The sequence below is a fragment of the Coregonus clupeaformis genome, chromosome 26, assembly GCF_020615455.1.
Source record: "Coregonus clupeaformis isolate EN_2021a chromosome 26, ASM2061545v1, whole genome shotgun sequence".
Lineage (NCBI taxonomy): Eukaryota > Metazoa > Chordata > Actinopteri > Salmoniformes > Salmonidae > Coregonus > Coregonus clupeaformis.
This window is the reverse complement of record NC_059217.1, coordinates 43,106,419-43,127,703: the sequence shown is the minus strand read 5'-3', so window position 1 is coordinate 43,127,703 and position 21,285 is coordinate 43,106,419. Positions and strand designations below refer to the sequence as shown.

Here is a 21,285-nt window from a genome sequence, read left to right as displayed (position 1 = left end):
AAAAGCTCAATGGTTAGGGCTGTTAACCTAAGGATCGGACCCTTTTTTTCAATTCTCGCCTAAAATGACATACCCAAATCTAACTGCCTGTAGCTCAGGACCTGAAGCAAGGATATGCATATTCTTGATACCATTTGAAAGGAAACACTTTGAAGTTTGTGGAAATTTGAAATTAATTATTATTATTATTTTTTTAAATTAATGTAGGAGAATATAACACATTAGATCTGGTAAAAGATAATACAAACAAAAAAACATGCATTTTCACAAAGAAAAGCTCAATGGTTAGGGCTGTAACTCAGGTAAGGCTTGAACCAAGGTTATGTGGTTTTCTCTGTGCTGTTGGGAGTGCTGTGTTAAGTGTTTCATTCTTAATACTTAATAACTCCTGGAAAACAACAACAGTCCAGTACCACTCCCATCTTTCACATTATTTTCTAAAGCCATACTCCTATGTTTTTTTAATAGTTTCTGTCAGTGTTTTTGTGGGGGTCCTAGTCTGGTTGGAGTGGTGGCGGATTGGGAGGAGGGGGTGTTCAGTCGAACAGTTTGGTTGCTATGGCTTTGCCATCGTACTTGGAGTTCTTGCAGTCGAACTCAGAGGGCAGGATGTCGGCATCAAACTCCTTGTAGTAGTTGTCCAGCTCGTCTCCGTGGACAAACACCTGATTGGTAGAAGGACAGTCAGACCTATGAACTAAAATGTTCTCACCAGATATTTTTTGTTATTTGTATTCCTGTATACTGAACAAAAATATAAGTGCAACATGCAACAATTTCAAATACAATAGATACAATAGATACAAAGATTTTACTGAGTTACAGTTCATATAAGGAAATCAGTCAATTTAAATAAATAAATTAGGCCCTAATCTATGGAATTCTCATGACTGGGCAGGGGCGCAGCCATTGGTGGGCCTGGGTGGGCACACCCATTTGGGAGCAAGGCCGACCCACTGGGGAGCCAGGCCCAGCCAATCAGAATGAGTTTTTCCCCACAAAAGGGCTTTATTACAGACAGAAATACTCCTCAGTGGGACCAACACTTGACATGTTGTGTTAATATTTTTGTTCAGTATATTTACCGTTACCTGTATATTACCGGTTGATTAGGAACCCATTCACCTTCATTATTGGTTGTTGATTCATATAGTTTTATTGTGTTACTTATGAGATATCAGACATTTCCCCCATCAAATCCCAAGTTTTCCCCCACAATTTTATCACCACCTTCTCTCTCTCTCTCTAAAAGGATAAATTCATTCTTTCATGTTTTCTCTTAGGGCCTGTTTCACCCACTCTCTCCAGCAGCTTGTCCTTCATGAGTGGCTTAACCACATTATAGGTGGTGGTGAAGTACCAGGGCTGGTGGATGAAATGGACCGCCTTGAAACAGGCAGGGAAGGAGTCCTGAAACACAACAGTGGAACAGAGGGTCAGTTAGTTACAGATCTCACCACCACTACGGCCATAATCATCCTCAAGGGAAACTTGAACTGTTGAGCTTTGCCATAAAGAGTTCAGCACATGTAGGTTCGAACAGATTGTCTGATGTTTCTAAAAACAGCAACAAGCACTTTTACCATAGAGTAAATGAATGTCTGAAGGCAAATGGTAAGCATGTAAATTCATGTGTTGAGTGAGTAGAATCAGATCCCACCGCTGCCACCAATGGTGCAGGTAAAGTGTACAGGCCCAATTCAGGTCATCATTGTGAAGACAACGCATTGGATTAAAAATGATTAAATGGATTAAAAATATCCATTATTTTGTATCATGATAAGGTCATGTGCTGTTCAGTATTCCCTCGGAATGTGTGTGAAAGTGACCTGCAACATGTCCACCATCTTCTTGAGCTCAGTGGGTTTGATGCCAGAAGCCTGCTGCATGGTGAAGCCCTTGAAGTTCTCAATGATGCAGAAACCGTTGATCTGAGTCTCCTCGTTCTCTAGCAATTTCTCCAGGGTGACACAGTAGGCACGCAGGATCTGGTCAACACACACACACACACACACACACACACACACACACACACACACACACACACACACACACACACACACACACACACAGTCACACACACAGTCACACACACACACACACACACACACACACACACACACACACACAGTCACACACACACACACACACACACAATCAATCAATCAATCAATTTTATTTTATATAGCCCTTCTTACATCAGCTAATATCTCGAAGTGCTGTACAGAAACCCAGCCTAAAACCCCAAACAGCTAGTAATGCAGGTGTAGAAGCACGGTGGCTAGGAAAAACTCCCTAGAAAGGCGAAAACCTAGGAAGAAACCTAGAGAGGAACCAGGCTATGAGGGGTGGCCAGTCCTCTTCTGGCTGTGCCGGGTGAAGATTATAACAGAACCATGCCAAGATGTTCAAAAATGTTCATAAGTGACAAGCATGGTCAAATAATAATCAGGAATAAATCTCAGTTGGCTTTTCATAGCCGATCATTAAGAGTTGAAAACAGCAGGTCTGGGACAGGTAGGGGTTCCATAACCGCAGGCAGAACAGTTGAAACTGGAATAGCAGCAAGGCCAGGCGGACTGGGGACAGCAAGGAGTCACCACGGCCGGTAGTCCCGACGTATGGTCCTAGGGCTCAGGTCTCTCAGTTGGCTTTTCATAGCCGATCATTAAGAGTTGAAAACAGCAGGTCTGGGACAGGTAGGGGGTTTCGTAACCGCAGGCAGAACAGTTGAAACTGGAATAGCAGCAAGGCCAGGCGGACTGGGGACAGCAAGGTGTCATCATGCCCGGTAGTCCTGACGTATGGTCCTAGGGCTCAGGTTCTCAGAGAGAAAGAGAGAACGAGAGAATTAGAGAGAGCATACTTAAATTCACACAGGACACTGGATAAGACAGGAGAAGTACTCCAGGTATAACCAACTAACCCCAGCCCCCCGACACATAAACTACTGCAGCATAAATACTGGAGGCTGAGACAGGAGCGGTCCGGAGACACTGTGGCCCCATCCGAAGAAACCCCGGACAGGGCCAAACAGGAAGGATATAACCCCCACCCACTCTGCCAAAGCACAGCCCCCCGCACCACTAGAGGGATATCCTCAACCACCAACTTACAATCCTGAGACAAGGCCGAGTATAGCCCACAGAGGTCTCCACCACAGCACAAACCAAGGGGGGCGCCAACCCAGACAGGAAGATCACGTCAGTAACTCAACCCACTCAAGTGACGCACCCCTCCCAGGGACGGCATGAAAGAGCACCAGCAAGCCAGTGACTCAGCCCCTGCAACAGGGTTAGAGGCAGAGAACCCCAGTGGAGAGGGGAACCGGCCTGGCAGAGACAGCAAGGGCTGTTCGTTGCTCCAGAGCCTTTCCGTTCACCTTCACACTCCTGGGCCAGACTACACTCAATCATATGACCTACTGAAGAGATAAGTCTTCAGTAAAGACTTAAAGGTTGAGACCGAGTCTGCGTCTCTCACATGGGTAGGCAGACTGTTCCATAAAAATGGAGATCTATAGGAGAAAGCCCTGCCTCCCGCTGTTTGCTTAGAAATTCTAGGGACAATTAGGAGGCCTGCGTCTTGTGACCGTAGCGTACGTATTGGTATGTACGGCAGGACCAACTCGGAAAGATAGGTAGGAGCAAGCCCATGTAACGCTTTATAGGTTAACAGTAAAACCTTGAAATCAGCCCTTGCCTTAACAGGAAGCCAGTGTAGGGAAGCTAGCACTGGAGTAATATGATCAAATTTCTTGGTTCTAGTCAGGATTCTAGCAGCCGTATTTAGCACTAACTGAAGTTTATTTAGTGCTTTATCCGAGTAGCCGGAAAATAGAGCATTGCAGTAGTCTAACCTAGAAGTAACAAATGCATGGATTAATTTTTCTGCATCATTTTTGGACAGAAAATTTCTGATTTTTGCAATGTTACGTAGATGGAAAAAAGCTGTCCTTGAAACAGTCTTGATATGTTCGTCAAAAGAGAGATCAGGGTCAAGAGTAACGCCGAGGTCCTTCACAGTTTTATTTGAGACGACTTTACAACCATCAAGATGAATTGTCAGATTTAACAGAAGATCTCTTTGTTTCTTGGGACCTAGAACAAGCATCTCTGTTTTGTCCGAGTTTAAAAGTAAAAAGTTTTCAGCCATCCACTTCCTTATGTCTGAAACACAGGCTTCTAGCGAGGGCAATTTTGGGGCTTCACCATGTTTCATTGAAATGTACAGCTGTGTGTCATCCGCATAGCAGTGAAAGTTAACATTATGTTTTCGAATAACATCCCCAAGAGGTAAAATATATAGTGAAAACAATAGTGGTCCTAAAACGGAACCTTGAGGAACACCGAAATGTACAGTTGATTTGTCGGAGGACAGACCATTCACAGAGACAAACTGATATCTTTCCGACAGGTAAGATCTAAACCAGGCCAGAACTTGTCCGTGTAGACCAATTTGGGTTTCCAGTCTCTCCAAAAGAATGTGGTGATCGATGGTGTCAAAGGCAGCACTAAGGTCTAGTAGCACGAGGACAGATGCAGAGCCTCGGTCTGACGCCATTAAAAGGTCATTTACCACCTTCACAAGTGCAGTCTCAGTGCTATGATGGGGTCTAAAACCAGACTGAAGCATTTCGTATACATTGTTTGTCTTCAGAAAGGCAGTGAGTTGCTGCGCAACAGCTTTTTCTAAAATTTTTGAGAGGAATGGAAGATTCGATATAGGCCGATAGTTTTTTATATTTTCCGGGTCAAGGTTTGGCTTTTTCAAGAGAGGCTTTATCACTGCCACTTTTAGTGAGTTTGGTACACATCCGGTGGATAGAGAGCTGTTTATTATGTTCAACATAGGAGGGCCAAGCACAGGAAGCAGCTCCTTCAGCAGTTTAGTAGGAATAGGATCCAGTATGCAGCTTGAAGGTTTAGAGGCCATGATTATTTTCATCATTGTGTCAAGAGATATAGTACTAAAACACTTAAGTGTCTCTCCCGATCCCAGGCCCTCGCAGAGCTGTGCAGATCCAGGACAGCTAAGCCCTGGAGGAATACGCAGATTCAAAGAGGAGTCCGTAATTTGCTTTCTAATGGTCATGATCTTTTCCTCAAAGAAGTTCATGAATTTATTACTGCTGAAGTGAAAGCCATCCTCTCTTGGGGAATGCTGCTTTTTAGTTAGCTTTGCAACAGTATCAAAAAGAAATTTTGGATTATTCTTATTTTCCTCGATTAAGTTGGAAAAGTAGGATGATCGAACAGCAGTGAGGGCTCTTCGGTACTGCACGGTACTGTCTTTCCAAGCTAGTCGGAAGACTTCCAGTTTGGTGTGGCGCCATTTCCGTTCCAATTTCCTGGAAGCTTGCTTCAAAGCTCTGGTATTTTCTGTATACCAGGGAGCTAGTTTCTTATGACAAATGTTTTTCGTTTTTAGGGGTGCAACTGCATCTAGGGTATTGCGCAAGGTTAAATTGAGTTCCTCAGTTAAGTGGTTAACTGATTTTTGTCCTCTGACGTCCTTGGGTAGGCAGAAGGAGTCTGGAAGGGCATCAAGGAATTTTTGTGTTGTCTGAGAATTTATAGCACGACTTTTGATGCTCCTTGGTTGGGGTCTGAGCAGATTATTTGTTGCGATTGCAAACGTAATAAAATGGTGGTCCGATAGTCCAGGATTTTGTGGAAAAACATTAAGATCTACAACATTTATTCCATGGGACAAAACTAGGTCCAGAGTATGACTGTGGCAGTGAGTAGGTCCAGAGACATGTTGGACAAAACCCACTGAGTCGATGATGGCTCCGAAAGACTTTTGGAGTGGGTCTGTGGACTTCTCCATGTGAATATTAAAATCACCAAAAATTAGAATATGATCTGCTATGACTACAAGGTCTGATAGGAATTCAGGAAACTCAGAGAGGAACGCTGTATATGGCCCAGGAGGCCTGTAAACAGTAGCTATAAAAAGTGATTGAGTAGGCTGCATAGATTTCATGACTAGAAGCTCAAAAGACGAAAACGCAATTTTTTTTTTTGTAAATTGAAATTTGCTATCGTAAATGTTAGCAACACCTCCGCCCTTGCGGGATGCACGGGGAATATGGTCACTAGTGTAACCAGGAGGTGAGGCCTCATTTAACACAGCAAATTCATCAGGCTTAAGCCATGTTTCAGTCAGGCCAATCACATCAAGATTATGATCAGTGATTAGTTCATTGACTATGACTGCCTTTGAAGTGAGGGATCTAACATTAAGTAACCCTATTTTGAGATGTGAGGTATCACGATCTCTTTCAATAATGGCAGGAATGGAGGAGGTCTTTATCCTAATAAGATTGCTAGGGTGAACACCGCCATGTTTAGTTTTACCCAACCTAGGTCGAGGCACAGACACAGTCTCAATGGGTATGGCTGAGCTGACTACACTGACTATGCTATTGGCAGACTCCACTAAGCTGGCAGGTTGGCTAACAGCCTGCTGCCTGGCCTGCACCCTATTTCACTGTGGGGCTAGAGGAGTTAGAGCCCTATCTATGTTGGTAGATAAGAGGAGAGCACCCCTCCAGCTAGGATGGAGTCCGTCACTCCTCAGCAGGTCAGGCTTGGTCCTGTTTGTGGGTGAGTCCCAGAAAGAGGGCCAATTATCCACAAATGTTATCTTTTGGGAGGGGCAGAAAACAGTTTTCAACCAGCGATTGAGTGCTGAGACTCTGCTGTAGAGCTCGTCACTTCCCCTAACTGGGAGGGGGCCAGAGACAATTACTCGATGCCGACACATCTTTCTAGCTAATTTACACACTGAAGCTATGTTGCACTTGGTGACCTCTGACTGTTTCATCCTAACATCGTTGGTGCCGACGTGGATAACAATATCTCTATACTCTCTACACTCGCCAGTTTTAGCTTTAGCCAGCACCATCTTTAGATTAGCCTTAACGTCGGTAGCCCTGCCCCCTGGTAAACAGTGTATGATCGCTGGGTGATTCGTTTTAAGTCTAATACTGCGGGTAATGGAGTCGCCAATGACTAGGGTTTTCAATTTGTCAGAGCTAATGGTGGGAGCCTTCGGCGTCTCAGACCCCGTAACGGGAGGAGTAGAGACAAGAGAAGACTCAGACTCAGACTCCGACTCGCTACATAATGGGGAAAACCGGTTGAAGGTTTCTGTCGGCTGAATGAGCGACACCGGTTGAGCATTCCAACAGTATTTCCCTCCAGAAGCCATGAGAAAGTTGTCCGGCTGCGGGGACTGTGCGGGGGGATTTATACTAACGTTACTGTCTGTACTTACTGGTGGCACAGACGCTGTTTCTTCCTTTCCTACACTGACATTACCCTTGCCTAACGATTGCGTCTGAAGCTGGGCTTGTAGCACAGCTATTCTCGCCGTAAGGCGATCGTTCTCCTGTATATTATGAGTACAGCGACTGCAATTAGAAGACATCATGTTAATGTTACTACTTAGCTTCGGGCTGTTGAAGATGTTGACGAACCATGTCCAGATAAAGCGTCCGGAGTGAAAAAAGTTGAATAAGGGAAAAAAGTTGCGATGGAAAAATGGAAAATAAAGTAAAATTGGCAGCTAAAACGCACAGGAAAATGACTCTTCTGTCTCGGGATAAAACGTCCGGGGGTGAAAAAAGTTTAACGAAAAAGATGAGTGAGGACAAAACTAAAAAGTTGGTAAATTTGTTGAACACAGAGATTGATTAAACGTTTATTAAAAGTAAAACGTGAATAGTTTGGCAGGTAGCCAAGTAGCAACAAACAGCACAGCAGCACGGAGACAATGCGGAAGCGAGACGGAAGTCACGTGGTTCAAGGCTGTGATCGATCAACTACAGGTCACACACACAGTCACACACACACACAGTCACACACACACACACAGTCACACACACAACACACACACACACAGTCACACACACACACACAGTCACACACACACACACACACACACACACACAGTCACACACACACACACACACACAGTCACACACACACACTCACACAGTCACACACACAGTCACACACACACACACAGTCACACACACACACACAGTCACACACACAACACACACACACACACAGTCACACACACACACACACACACAGTCACACACACACACACACACACACACAGTCACACACACACACACACACAGTCACACACACACACTCACACAGTCACACACACACACAGTCACACACACAACACACACACACACCGACACACACCGACACACACACACACACACACACACACACACAGTCACACACACACACACAGTCAGACACACACACAGTCACACACACACACACACACACACACACACACACACACACACACACACACACAGTCACACACACACACACACACACACACACACACACACACACACAGTCAGACACACACACAGTCACACACACATAGTCACACACACACAGTCACACACACACACACACAGTCACACACACACAGTCACACACACACACACACACACACACACACACAGTCACACACACACACACACACACAGTCACACACACACACACACACACACACACACACACAGTCACACACACACAGTCACACACACACACACACAGTCACACACACACAGTCACACACACACACACACACACACAGTCACACACACACACACACACAGTCACACACACACACACACACACACACACACACACACACACACACACACACACACACACAGTCACACACACACACACACACACACACAGTCACACACACACACACACAGTCACACACACACACAGTCACACACACACACACAGTCACACACACAACACACACACACACCGACACACACAGTCACACACACACACACACACACACACAGTCACACACACACACACAGTCAGACACACACACAGTCACACACACACACACACACACACACACACACACACACACACACACAGTCACACACACACACACAGTCAGACACACACACAGTCACACACACACACACACACACACACACACACACATACTGTTGTCAACATGTCAGAGGAATAAAATAAAAAAAATGACAGCACTCTCTTGATTATAATTTGCAATAATAGAAGCTTAGTTTTACAGTTTTTCTCGATTGTTTACACATTTTCTGAAAGCATGCCTCATATTCTCAGAACTCTACACACAAATCAAAAAACACACACACAATGGGCAAAACCCCTCAATTCTCCAGCAAAATGAAACTTTACATTCAAAACAATGTTATTTCTTATCAAAATGGTATTTTGTTTTCAAATGACACACACAAACCATCATATGAATAGACATTTATAAGAACCAGTTGAACACTGATGTGCTCAATGTAAAAAACTATGATGAATGGAAAACACTTCTTCTCCATTCATCATAATGACTTAGGCCTTTTTTTGGTTCAGTGTTGCCATTACTACAGACAGTACATACATAAGTGTGTTGTAAAATATTTGAGAATATTGTTTTTATACTCAGAACACACAAATACACAGTAACAAATATATTTCATTTTTCCCACAAAAACAATGTACACAGTGTACATCCCATTCCCAACCAACACAAAGTTGCACATACAGTGGTGTATATACAAAACAGAAGAATTTAATGTATACAGTTACAGTAAAAAAATATATTTAAAAAACTATGCTGCATCCTCTCTTCTGTTGCGGTCTGGCCACAGCACCTCATCCACATCACAAGCAATGTTTTCCCTGGCCAAGCAGCGGGGGAAATATTGCCTAGCATGGCGATTCCAGCCATGAAAAGCATCAGCTGCTATATCTCCACATGCGTCTTCCATAGCTTGGAGAAGAGGTATACGCGTTTGTGGATTTCGGTCATACACTTTCCATCTCCAGGCAGAAAAAAATTCCTCAATAGGATTGAGGAATGGAGAATATGGAGGGAGATAAACAACTAAAAAGCGTGGGTGGGCAGTGAACCAGTTACGAACCAGAGCAGCCCTGTGGAAACCTACGTTATCCCAAATTACAACGTATCTGAGCTGCTCTGGGCCATCTACCTGATCTGGTGGAATGAGTGTGTTGTGTAGGGTGTCCAGGAATGTGATCAGATGGGCGGTGTTGTAGGGGCCAAGGGTAGCATGGTGATGGATGACGCCGTGGTTGGTAATCGCTGCACACATTGTGATGTTCCCTCCGCGCTGGCCAGGGACATGAACAATGGCACGCTGGCCGATGATATTCCTTCTCCTCTTTCGTCTTTTTGTGAGGTTGAATCCAACCTCATCAATGAAGATGAACTGGTGCTCCACTGCAGCCACCTCTAGCTCAAGGACTCTCTGAAACACACATGACAATATCAGAAATAGACATGGAGTGGTCACTATTGTGAAGCACCATCATTATGATTACAATACTGAAATATGTATAATTTATACAGTGTTTAGAGTATGCATCAATTGTGGGATTGTATAGTACTCACTTGCACATAGTTATATCGCAATTCTTTGACTCTTTCTGAATTGCGTTCAAATGGCACCCTGTAGACCTGCTTCATCCTGAGATTATTTCTGCGCAAGACACGGTCCATTGTTGATAAGCTTACCCTATCAATATTTTGAAATATCTCATTGTTTTCTATTATTTTTCTTTGTATTTGCCGTAATGTATTTGCCGTAATGTTATGGCGTTATTTTCTAGGACCATGTTCATGATTTCAGTTTCCTGTTCAGGAGACAGAACACGTTCCCGACCACCTTGTGTTGGTAATCTTTCAGTTCTGCCAAACAAATAGTAAAATGCTGTAAATACAAAGTAGAAATACATTTCCCAAATACTTGAAACATACTTTCTTTTTACAGTCCTACAGAACAGTCCACAGGCAATACTGTACTACTGTACTCATTGAGTACTGTATTGATATGCAGGACTGCAATTTTCTAGTGAGAGTAGATTTCTTACCTATTCTCATTTCGGAATGTCCGGATGATGGATGCTACAGTGTACCTGCTCAAATTTGGCTGTACTCTTTGCCCAGCCTCCCTCATTAGACCATGGTTGACCACATGATCAACCAAAGTGGCTCGGATCTCATCAGAGATTACGGTCCTTGGCCTTCCTCGTCCTCGCCCTCGTCCTTGTCCTCCCCGTCCTCCTCCTCTTACTCTCACTCCTCTGGCTCTGCCTCTGTTTCCAATGTTGGCATCCATTGCTCCAAAACAGAAGAGCTCACCTGTTGCCCTTTTATACTAAAGCTCTGATTGCTAATTGTAAAACTGTGTGACGGGTGTTTGCCCATGTGATGAGTCAGTGTGCATATTTGAATGGCAGTGTGTTCATTGTGAAAACAAGAGATTTTCTGCATGAAAATTGTGCCAAATGCAAATATTTGTGTGTAGTTTCTGTCAGTGTTTTTGTGGGGGTCCTAGTCTGGCGCAGTGGTCTAACTAGAGATCCTGGTTCGAATCCAGGCTCTGTCGTAGCCGGCCGCGACCGGGAGACCCATGGGGCGGCGCAGAATTGGCCCAGCATCGTCCAGGGTAGGGGAGGGAATGGCCGGCAGGGATGTAGCTCAGTTGGTAGAGCATGGCGTTTGCAACGCCAGGGTTGTGGGTTCGATTCCCACGGGGGGCCAGTATGAAAAGTAAAAAAATAATGTATGCTCTGGATAAGACTAAAATGTAAATGTAAACTGCAATTTGAGTGTAAAGCAGGAATTGTGCTTGTAGTTTAGCAGAATTGGTTCAGGGGGTTGGTGCATGAGTTACATGTTGTGGTCATTGTGTCTCAAGTACCAGTATTTGTGTGTAAACAATTGAGAAAAACTGTAATTATCTTTCATAGCAACATGACTTCATAGACAACACACTGGCATACGTTATCGGCCAGCATGTTGCTATGAAAGAGAATTTAAACAAAGCTTCTATTATTGCAAATCATAATCAAGTGATTGTTGGCCTTTAAAAAAATTACAATTATGTGATCTATTTTTGGTTCCAAGCACCCTTTTTACTTGTCTACACAAATGCATTTAGATTTTTTGAAATTTTTAGCATGTTCCCCTCCTTTACTGAACGTGACCGAGGCCCTTGATAACCACAGATATCTCGATTAAATTCAAGTTATTATTATCAAGGGCTTGTCCACCCGATTACAATTATCAATAACTCCCATTTGACAACCATTGCTGTATATCTATGAAAACGTTGGTCCTCTCATGTTTTAGTGCCTTGTGGGCACCACCAATGTACAGTGAGGAAAAAAAGTATTTGATCCCCTGCTGATTTTGTACGTTTGCCCACTGACAAAGAAATTATCAGTCTATAATTTTAATGGTAGGTTTATTTGAACAGTGAGAGACAGAATAACAACAATAAAATCCAGAAAAACGCATGTCAAAAATGTTATGAATTGATTTGCATTTTAATGAGGGAAATAAGTATTTGACCCCCTCTCAATCAGAAAGATTTCTGGCTCCCAGGTGTCTTTTATACAGGTAACGAGCTGAGATTAGGAGCACACTCTTAAAGGGAGTGCTCCTAATCTCAGTTTGTTACCTGTATAAAAGACACCTGTCCACAGAAGCAATCAATCAATCAGATTCCAAACTCTCCACCATGGCCAAGACCAAAGAGCTCTCCAAGGATGTCAGGGACCAGGTTGTAGACCTACACAAGGCTGGAATGGGCTACAAGACCATCGCCAAGCAGCTTGGTGAGAAGGTGACAACAGTTGGTGCGATTATTCGCAAATGGAAGAAACACAAAATAACTGTCAATCTCCCTCGGCCTGGGGCTCCATGCAAGATCTCACTTCGTGGAGTTGCAATGATCATGAGAACGGTGAGGAATCAGCCCAGAACTACACAGGAGGATCTTGTCAATGATCTCAAGGCAGCTGGGAACATAGTCACCAAAAAAACAATTGGTAACACACTACGCCGTGAAGGACTGAAATCCTGCAGTGCCCGCAAGGTCCCCTTGCTCAAGAAAGCACATATACAGGGCCATCTGAAGTTTGTCAATGAACATCTGAATGATTCAGAGGAGAACTGGGTGAAAGTGTTGTGGTCAGGTGAGACCAAAATCGAGCTCTTTGGCATCAACTCAACTCGCCGTGTTTGGAGGAGGAGGAATGCTGCCTATGACCCCAAGAACACCATCCCCACCGTCAAACATGGAGGTGGAAACATTATGCTTTAGGGGTGTTTTTATGCTAAGGGCACAGGACAACTTCACCGCATCAAAGGGACGATGGACGGGGCCATGTACCGTCAAATCTTGGGTGAGAAACTCCTTCCCTCAGCCAGGGCATTGAAAATGGGTCATGGATAGGTATTCCAGCATGACAATGACACAAAACACACGGCCAAGGCAACAAAGGAGTGGCTCAAGAAGAAGTACATTAAGGTCCTGGAGTGGCCTAGCCAGTCTCCAGACCTTAATCCCATAGAAAATCTGTGGAGGGAGCTGAAGGTTTGAGTTGCCAAACGTCAGCCTCGAAACCTTAATGACTTGGAGAAGATCTACAAAGAGGAGTGGAACAAAATCCCTCCTGAGATGTGTCCAAACCTGGTGGCCAACTACAAGAAACGTCTGACCTCTGTGATTGCCAACAAGGGTTTTGCCACCAAGTACTAAGTCATGTTTTTGCAGAGGGGTCAAATACTTATTTCCCTCATTAAAATGCAAATCAATTTATAACATTTTTTACATGCGTTTTTCTGGATTATTTTGTTGTTATTCTGTCTCTCACTGTTCAAATAAACCTACCATTAAAATTATAGACTGATCATGTCTTTGTCAGTGGGCAAACGTACAAAATCAGCAGGGGATCAAATACTTTTTTTCCCTCCCTGTATCTCAAATGTGTGCATTGTGGGGACCCAGGTCCCCGGTAGTCACCTCGTCGAAGGTGATCTCTTCGTAGTCCCAGTTCTCGATGTTGAAGAGAAGCACGATGCGGCCGTACTTGTCTCTGCTGGACAGGATGCCTGGGTGGCCGGCCTCGATGGTGCTGCGGACAGCCTCTGGGGTCAGGTTCTCGAACAGCTCTGGGTAGTCCCTCCTGAAGCGCACGTAACCTGAACGCATACACAGGGTCATCAAATTCAGATAGACTACGGCCAAGTCAGGAGGTGTTAAGCAGACAGGAACTTCAACACACACATATGTTGTTGCTTGGTTGGGTTTAATCAAACTGTACATTTCGTTCCAATGGCAATGTTCAAAATGATCATGTGCACCATACTATAGCATAGCTGACTTAGCCTGGTCCCAAACCTTTTTGTGCTCCCTTGCCAACTCCAACAGTACTTGGCTATACATCAACAGATGTGGGACAGGCTACAGCAGCCTGTCACTGAAAGATAAAGCATTTATAACACATCACCTCAGCTTTAATTAAATAGACAGAAAACTTGACCTCTGAGCTGCACTGCCATACAGTACAGTACTTTGTGGGGACCCACCCTTCATGAGGTCAAAGGCTCGGGGCACGTCGTATTTCCTGGCGCGGATGAAACGGACCAGCATGCCGTCAGGCTTCTCTCCGAAGGTTTCCAGCACCCCCTTGGCCAGGTCATCCCCAGCATCCGCCTTCTCCTTGATTATTCCCCTCAGCTCCTTGACCGCCAACACCCGCTTCTCGTCTGTCTCATTCAGCTCATCCTTGGCCTGTAAGGAACCAACAACACATCAGTCAGTCAACCTCAGAACTGGATGAGGTCTACAACCTCAGAACTGGATGAGGTCTACAACCTCAGAACTGGATGAGGTCTACAACCTCAGAACTGGATGAGGTCTACAACCTCAGAACCGGATGAGGTCTACAACCTCAGAACCGGATGAGGTCTACAACCTCAGAACTGGATGAGGTCTACAACCTCAAAACTGGAGAGCATCCAGCTTCCAGAGCTTCCATTTTTAGGACATTAATTGTTCTGTGTACAGAACATAGTAATACATGTTCATGTGGAATCTACACATTATGCTGTCATGACTGTAATTGTCAGTATGCTGTCATGACTGTTCTTGTCAGTACGCTGTCATGACCGTTCTTGTCATTATGCTGTCATGACTGTTCTTGTCATTATGCTGTCATGACTGTTCTTGTCATTATGCTGTCATGACTGTTCTTGTCATTATGCTGTCATGACTTTTCTTGTCATTATGCTGTCATGACCGTTCTTGTCAGTACGCTGTCATAACTGTTCTTGTCATGAAAAATTGCTAAAGACTGAGTACTTTCCGAATGCACTGTATATAGTCTAGTGATTGTGCGTATGGTCAGTGCAAGATAGAGTCAGTACAGATAGTTTTGGTTCAATTGATTGACTATTTAGCAGTCTGGCTATTTAGCAGTCGTATGGCTTGGGTGGCTGGAGTCTTTTGCAATTTTTGGGTGGCTGGAGTCTTTAGCAAACCTCGGTCCCAGTGATGTAATGGCCTGTCTGCGCCACCCTCTGTAGCGCCTTGCAGTCAAGGGCGGTACATTTGCCATACCAAGAGGTGATGCAGCCAGTCACGATGCTCTCGATGGTGCAGCTGTTTGAGGATCCGAGGGCCCATGCCAAATATTCGTTTTTGTTATGTTACAGCCTTGTTCTAAAATGGATTAAATAAAACCATTTCCTTAGCAATCTATACACAATACCCCATAATGACAAAGCGAAAACAGGTTTTTAGACATTTTTGCAAATGTATTAAATATAAAAAAACAAAAATACCTTTGTAAGGTTCTGTATTTATTTTCTTTGTTCACCTTGTGTTCTTGAACGTAGCCCTGTTTCTTTGTGTTCTTGAACGTAGCCCTGTTTCTTTGTGTTCTTGAACGTAGCCCTGTTTCTTTGTGTTCTTGAACGTAGCCCTGTTTCTTTGTGTTCTTGAACGTAGCCCTGTTTCTTTGTGTTCTTGAACGTAGCCCTGTTTCTTTGTGTTCTTGAACGTAGCCCTGTTTCTTTGTGTTCTTGAACGTAGCCCTGTTTCTTTGTGTTCTTGAACGTAGCCCTGTCTTTCATTTTTGTTAATTGATTTCACCTGTGTTAGTTACTCACCTGGTCTCATCAGCTCCTTATTTAGTTCAGTTCTTTCTGTTTGTGCCTTGTGAGGTATTGTTCGTTTTGACTCTACTAAGCCTTTTCCTAGCTCGTTTGTGAGAACCAGTTATAGCCTTCAGTCCTAGTTTTTGATTCTCCTGCCTGTTTGCCTACCTGTGTATGACCATTGCCTGCCTGTGACCACGATTCCTGCCTTCTGCGAAGGCGAAATAAACACCTGCCGTGCTCTGCGCGTGAATATACACCTTTTTCTCCCTGAGTATTCCTTACAACCTTATTTACATAAGTATTCAGACCCTTCGCTATGAGACTCGAAATTGAGCTCAGGTGCATCCTGTTTCCATTGATCATCCTTAAGATGTTTCTACAACTTGATTGGAGTCCACCTGTAGTAAATTCAATTGATTGGAGATGATTTGGAAAGGCACACACCTGTCTATATAAGGTCCCACAGTTGACAGTGCATGTCAGAGCAAAAACCATGCCATGAGGTTGAAGGAATTGTCCATAGAGCTCCGAGACAGGATTGCGTCGAGGCACATACAGTGGGGAGAACAAGTATTTGATACACTGCCGATTTTGCAGGTTTTCCTACTTACAAAGCATGTAGAGGTCTGTAATTTTTATCATAGGTACACTTCAACTGTGAGAGACGGAATCTAAAACAAAAATCCAGAAAATCACATTGTATGATTTTTAAGTAATTAATTTGCATTGTATTGCATGACAGAAGTATTTGATCACCTACCAACCAGTAAGAATTCCAGCTCTCACAGACCTGTTAGTTTTTCTTTAAGAACCCCTCCTGTTCTCCACTCATTACCTGTATTAACTGCACCTGTTTGAACTCGTTACCTGTATAAAAGACACCTGTCCACACACTCAATCAAACAGACTCCAACCTCTCCACAATGGCCAAGACCAGAGAGCTGTGTAAGGACATCAGGGATAAAATTGTAGACCTGCACAAGGCTGGGATGGGCTACAGGACAATAGGCAAGCAGCTTGGTGAGAAGGCAACAACTGTTGGCGCAATTATTAGAAAATGGAAGAAGTTCAAGATGACGGTCAATCAACCTCGGTCTGGGGCTCCATGCAAGATCTCACCTCGTAGGGCATCAATGATCATGAGGAAGGTGAGGGATCAGCCCAGAACTACACGGCAGGACCTGGTCAATGACCTGAAGAGAGCTGGGACCACAGTCTCAAAGAAAACCATTAGTAACACACTACGCCCGTCATGGATTAAAATCCTGCAGCGCACGCAAGGTCCCCCTGCTCAAGCCAGCGCATGTCCAGGCCCGTCTGAAGTTTGCCAATGACCATCTGGATGATCCAGAGGAGGAATGGGAGAAGGTCATGTGGTCTGATGAGACAAAAATATAGCTTTTTGGTCTAAACTCCACTCGCCGTGTTTGGAGGAAGAAGAAGGATGAGTACAACCCCAAGAACACCATCCCAACCGTGAAGCATGGAGGTGGAAACATCATTCTTTGGGGATGCTTTTCTGCAACGGGGACAGGACGACTGCACCGTATTGAGAGGGAGGATGGATGGGGCCATGTATCGCGAGATCTTGGCCAACAACCTCCTTCCCCCAGTAAGAGCATTGAAGATGGGTCGTGGCTGGGTCTTCCAGCATGACAACGACCCGAAACACACAGCCAGGGCAACTAAGGAGTGGCTCCGTAAGAAGCATCTCAAGGTCCTGGAGTGGCCTAGCCAGTCTCCAGACCTGAACCCAATAGAAAAGTCCGTATTGCCCAGCGACAGCCCCGAAACCTGAAGGATCTGGAGAAGGTCTGTATGGAGGAGTGGCCCAAAATCCCTGCTGCAGTGTGTGCAAACCTGGTCAAGACCAACAGGAAACATATGATCTCTGTAATTGCAAACAAAGGTTTCTGTATCAAATATTAAGTTATGCTTTTCTGATGTATCAAATACTTATGTCATGCAATAAAATGCAAATTAATTACTTAAAAATCATACAATGTGATTTTCTGGATTTTTGTTTTAGATTCCGTCGCTCACAGTTGACGTGTACCTATGATAAAAATTACAGACCTCTAAATGCTTTGTAAGTAGGAAAACCTGCAAAATCGGCAGTGTATCAAATACTTGTTCTCCCCACTGTATCTGGGGAAGGGTAACAAAATATTATGTAGCATTGAAAGTCCCCAAGAACACAGTGGCCTCCATCAGTCTTAAATGGAAGAAGTTTGGAACCACCAATAATCTTCCTAGAGCTGGTCACCCGGCCAAACTGAGCAATCGGGGGAGAAGGGCCTTGGTCAGGGAGGTGACAAAGAACCTGATGGTCACTCTTGACAGAGCTCCAGAGTTCCTCTGTGGAGATGGGAGAACCTTCCAGAAGGAGAACCATCTCTGCAGCACTCCACCAATCAGGCCTTTACAGTAGAGTGGCCAGACAGAAGCCACTCCTCAGTAAAAGGCACATGACAGCCCACTTGGAGTTTGCCAAAAGGCACCTAAAGGACTCTCAGACCATGAATAAGGCTGTAACGTAACAAAATGTGCACTGTATACAAACCATATACACACTCACTCACACACACTAAATTGACACTCCCACACAAAACCCACCCACATTCACTACACACTACATACGTACACACATAACACACACACGCATACCGACACAACACAAACACACATTCACACACATTACACTCACACACGCACACTCACACACACTTTTACGCTTATCATTTGCTGCTGCTACTCTGTTCTTTATTTTACTTTTATTATTATCTATCCTGATGCCTAGGCACTTTACCCTGCCTTCATGTACATATCTACCTCAAATACCTTATTATTATCTATCCTGATGTCTAGTCACTTTACCCTGCCTTCATGTACATATCTACCTCAAGTACCTCGTACCTCTGCACATTGATCTGGTACTGGTACTCCCTGTATATATCTCCATTCTTGTGTATTTAATTTTATTCCTCTTCTTTTTTTTTTTACTCTGCATTGTTGGTTAATGGCTCGTAAGGAAGCATTTCATGATAATGTCTACACCTGTTGTATACGGCGCATGTGACAAATAACATTTGATTTGATTTGGGGTTGCACTTGAGTTTGTGGTAGGGCTTATGATGTGAAGTGAATCTACAGTTTGAGGCTTGTGAGAGAGTGACCACAGACATTCTGCACGGTGTGGTCAGGCAGCTTGGCGCAGGGTCCGAACACGGGACCGTGGTCCTTGACCGTGAGGCGCTCCAGCTTGGCCCTGAGAGCCTGCTCCTCCTCCGACACCATACGTAACGTTCCACTCTGGGGAGAGAGGGGGAGGGGATGATGACAACCATGACTTGCCAACAAAAACACCATTCGCTCACAAGACTACCTTACAAATGAGGTTTGAACCTAGTTTAATCCAGGGCGTACGCCCAAGCTCAATCCAAAAGGAGGCCTGTATCAACGGGCTTTGTTAGGCCTACTGCTGCTAGGTAGCTCTCTCTCTGCTCTCCCCCTCCCCTCTGTCTGTCCTTGATTGCAGGAGTGATGTCTGGTGTGCGGGAGTCAGGGTTCCAGCTGCAGCTCATTCACCATAATCACCTCAGCCTTTAAGACCCGGTCAAACTTACCACTCATCGTCAGATCATAGTCAAGACGACCATGTTAGTCTCGCTGCCGACTCAACCTGTTAGTTTTCGCTCTTTGTGTTTTTGGCCTGTTCTATTTACTTTTCTCCTGTGCCACAGATTATTGGAACCTGACTCCTGCCTCCGCTTCACTCCTGCCACCACCATCCTGCTTTCCACTACCGGACCTCCCCTTTTGGACTCACCACGGACACTAGACATTACGGTACCACACCTGCCCCTGACCTGGATCTGTTACCCTCCCTGTAACCTGGACTTGCTCTTCCCCTATTATTGGAAACCTGGACTAATTGAACATTGTAAATAAACCTGTTAAACCTTCTCTGGCTTGGTGTAGTTGTCTGCATTTGGGTTCAAATCCAGTTAAATCATGACAGGCTTCGGTGTTAGCATTGCCTAATCTCCCTCACATGAGTGCAGCAAAGCCTGGTAAACCTGTGGCCGAGATCTGAAATTAGGGGTTAATGATAGCGATTGACGGCATCCAGTGCTAATGTTCCTGAGAAATGTTGAACTGCCATTGTCCATGGCAAGGACGTTATATGATGTTTGAATCATAGAGACACAATCTGTAGAACAGATATCCCCATTCAAGTCAACGTTCCCTGACGGGTGCACTGTCTGGCGGCCATGTTGAGTGTCATTCTATTTCTGCTGTTTGACCAGGAAGAACAAAAAGACACAATAACATTATGGATTGTGGATTGCATCCTCCTAAGGACCTTGATGATACAATGTTTCTGCTCTGCAATGGATGAAAAATAACCACCTGATCTGAACATCTCAGAACTGACTCTGAAGCTCAACATGTCTCTACATTCATCATTCACTAGACTTTATACTTTTGACATTGATCTGCAATACAAATACCACTGAATGGTTTGAATTATTGCAGTGCGGCATGTAAGCCTGTTGCGTACCAAGAGAGGAGCTTCGATGTACTTACCACGACAGCCATTTCTTCAGTTGTTTAGAGCAGCTATGTACCCACTGGAAAAAAAGAGGGATTTGATTATTCACGGTTGGAGAACATTGGATTCCAGGAAAACTTGTATTATTATTATTTTTTTACTTATTGCGCTCCAGGTTTAAGCCTTTTGTGTCTCATTCTCATTCTATTTTTAGGTTACCTCCATTTCAGGATAATTCCCCTGAAGTACACGTTTTGATCCAGCTGCCCACAAAACTAATCTACGTTTCTAATTCAATGCCTGTGTCCCAAATGGAACCCCCTATTCCCTATATAGTGCACTACTTTTGACAAGAGCTCTATGGTCACTAGTCAGAAATAGTGCACTACATAGTGAATAGGGTGCCATTTGTGGGTGAAGGTAGGGGTTAGGGTGGACTATAGTGACATGTGGGTGAAGGTAGGGGTTAGGGTGGACTATAGTGACATGTGGGTGAAGATAGGGGTTAGGGTGGACTATAGTGACATGTGGGTGAAGGTAGGGGGTAGGGTGGACTATAATAACATGTGGTTGAAGGTAGGGGTTAGGATGGACTATAGTGACATGTGGGTGAAGGTAGGGGTTAGGGTGGACTATAGTGACATGTGGGTGAAGGTAGGGGTGGGTGGACTATAGTGACATGTGGTTGAAGATAGGGGTTA

At 44.4% G+C, this 21,285-nt stretch overlaps 1 protein-coding gene across 1 annotated transcript; it reads right to left on the bottom strand.

The window, feature by feature from the left end:
• Positions 1 to 204: 204 nt before the first annotated feature.
• LOC121540013 (retinaldehyde-binding protein 1-like) lies at positions 205 to 20,664 on the bottom strand. Its single transcript, XM_041848661.1, has 7 exons — positions 20,620 to 20,664; positions 19,213 to 19,341; positions 14,455 to 14,659; positions 13,889 to 14,067; positions 1,830 to 1,988; positions 1,300 to 1,410; positions 205 to 665 (listed from the first exon to the last, which is right to left on the bottom strand). The coding sequence occupies exons 1-7, from the start codon at positions 20,629 to 20,631 to the stop codon at positions 537 to 539; spliced, it is 924 nt and encodes a 307-aa protein (XP_041704595.1). The 5' UTR covers positions 20,632 to 20,664; the 3' UTR covers positions 205 to 536.
• Positions 20,665 to 21,285: the final 621 nt, after the last annotated feature.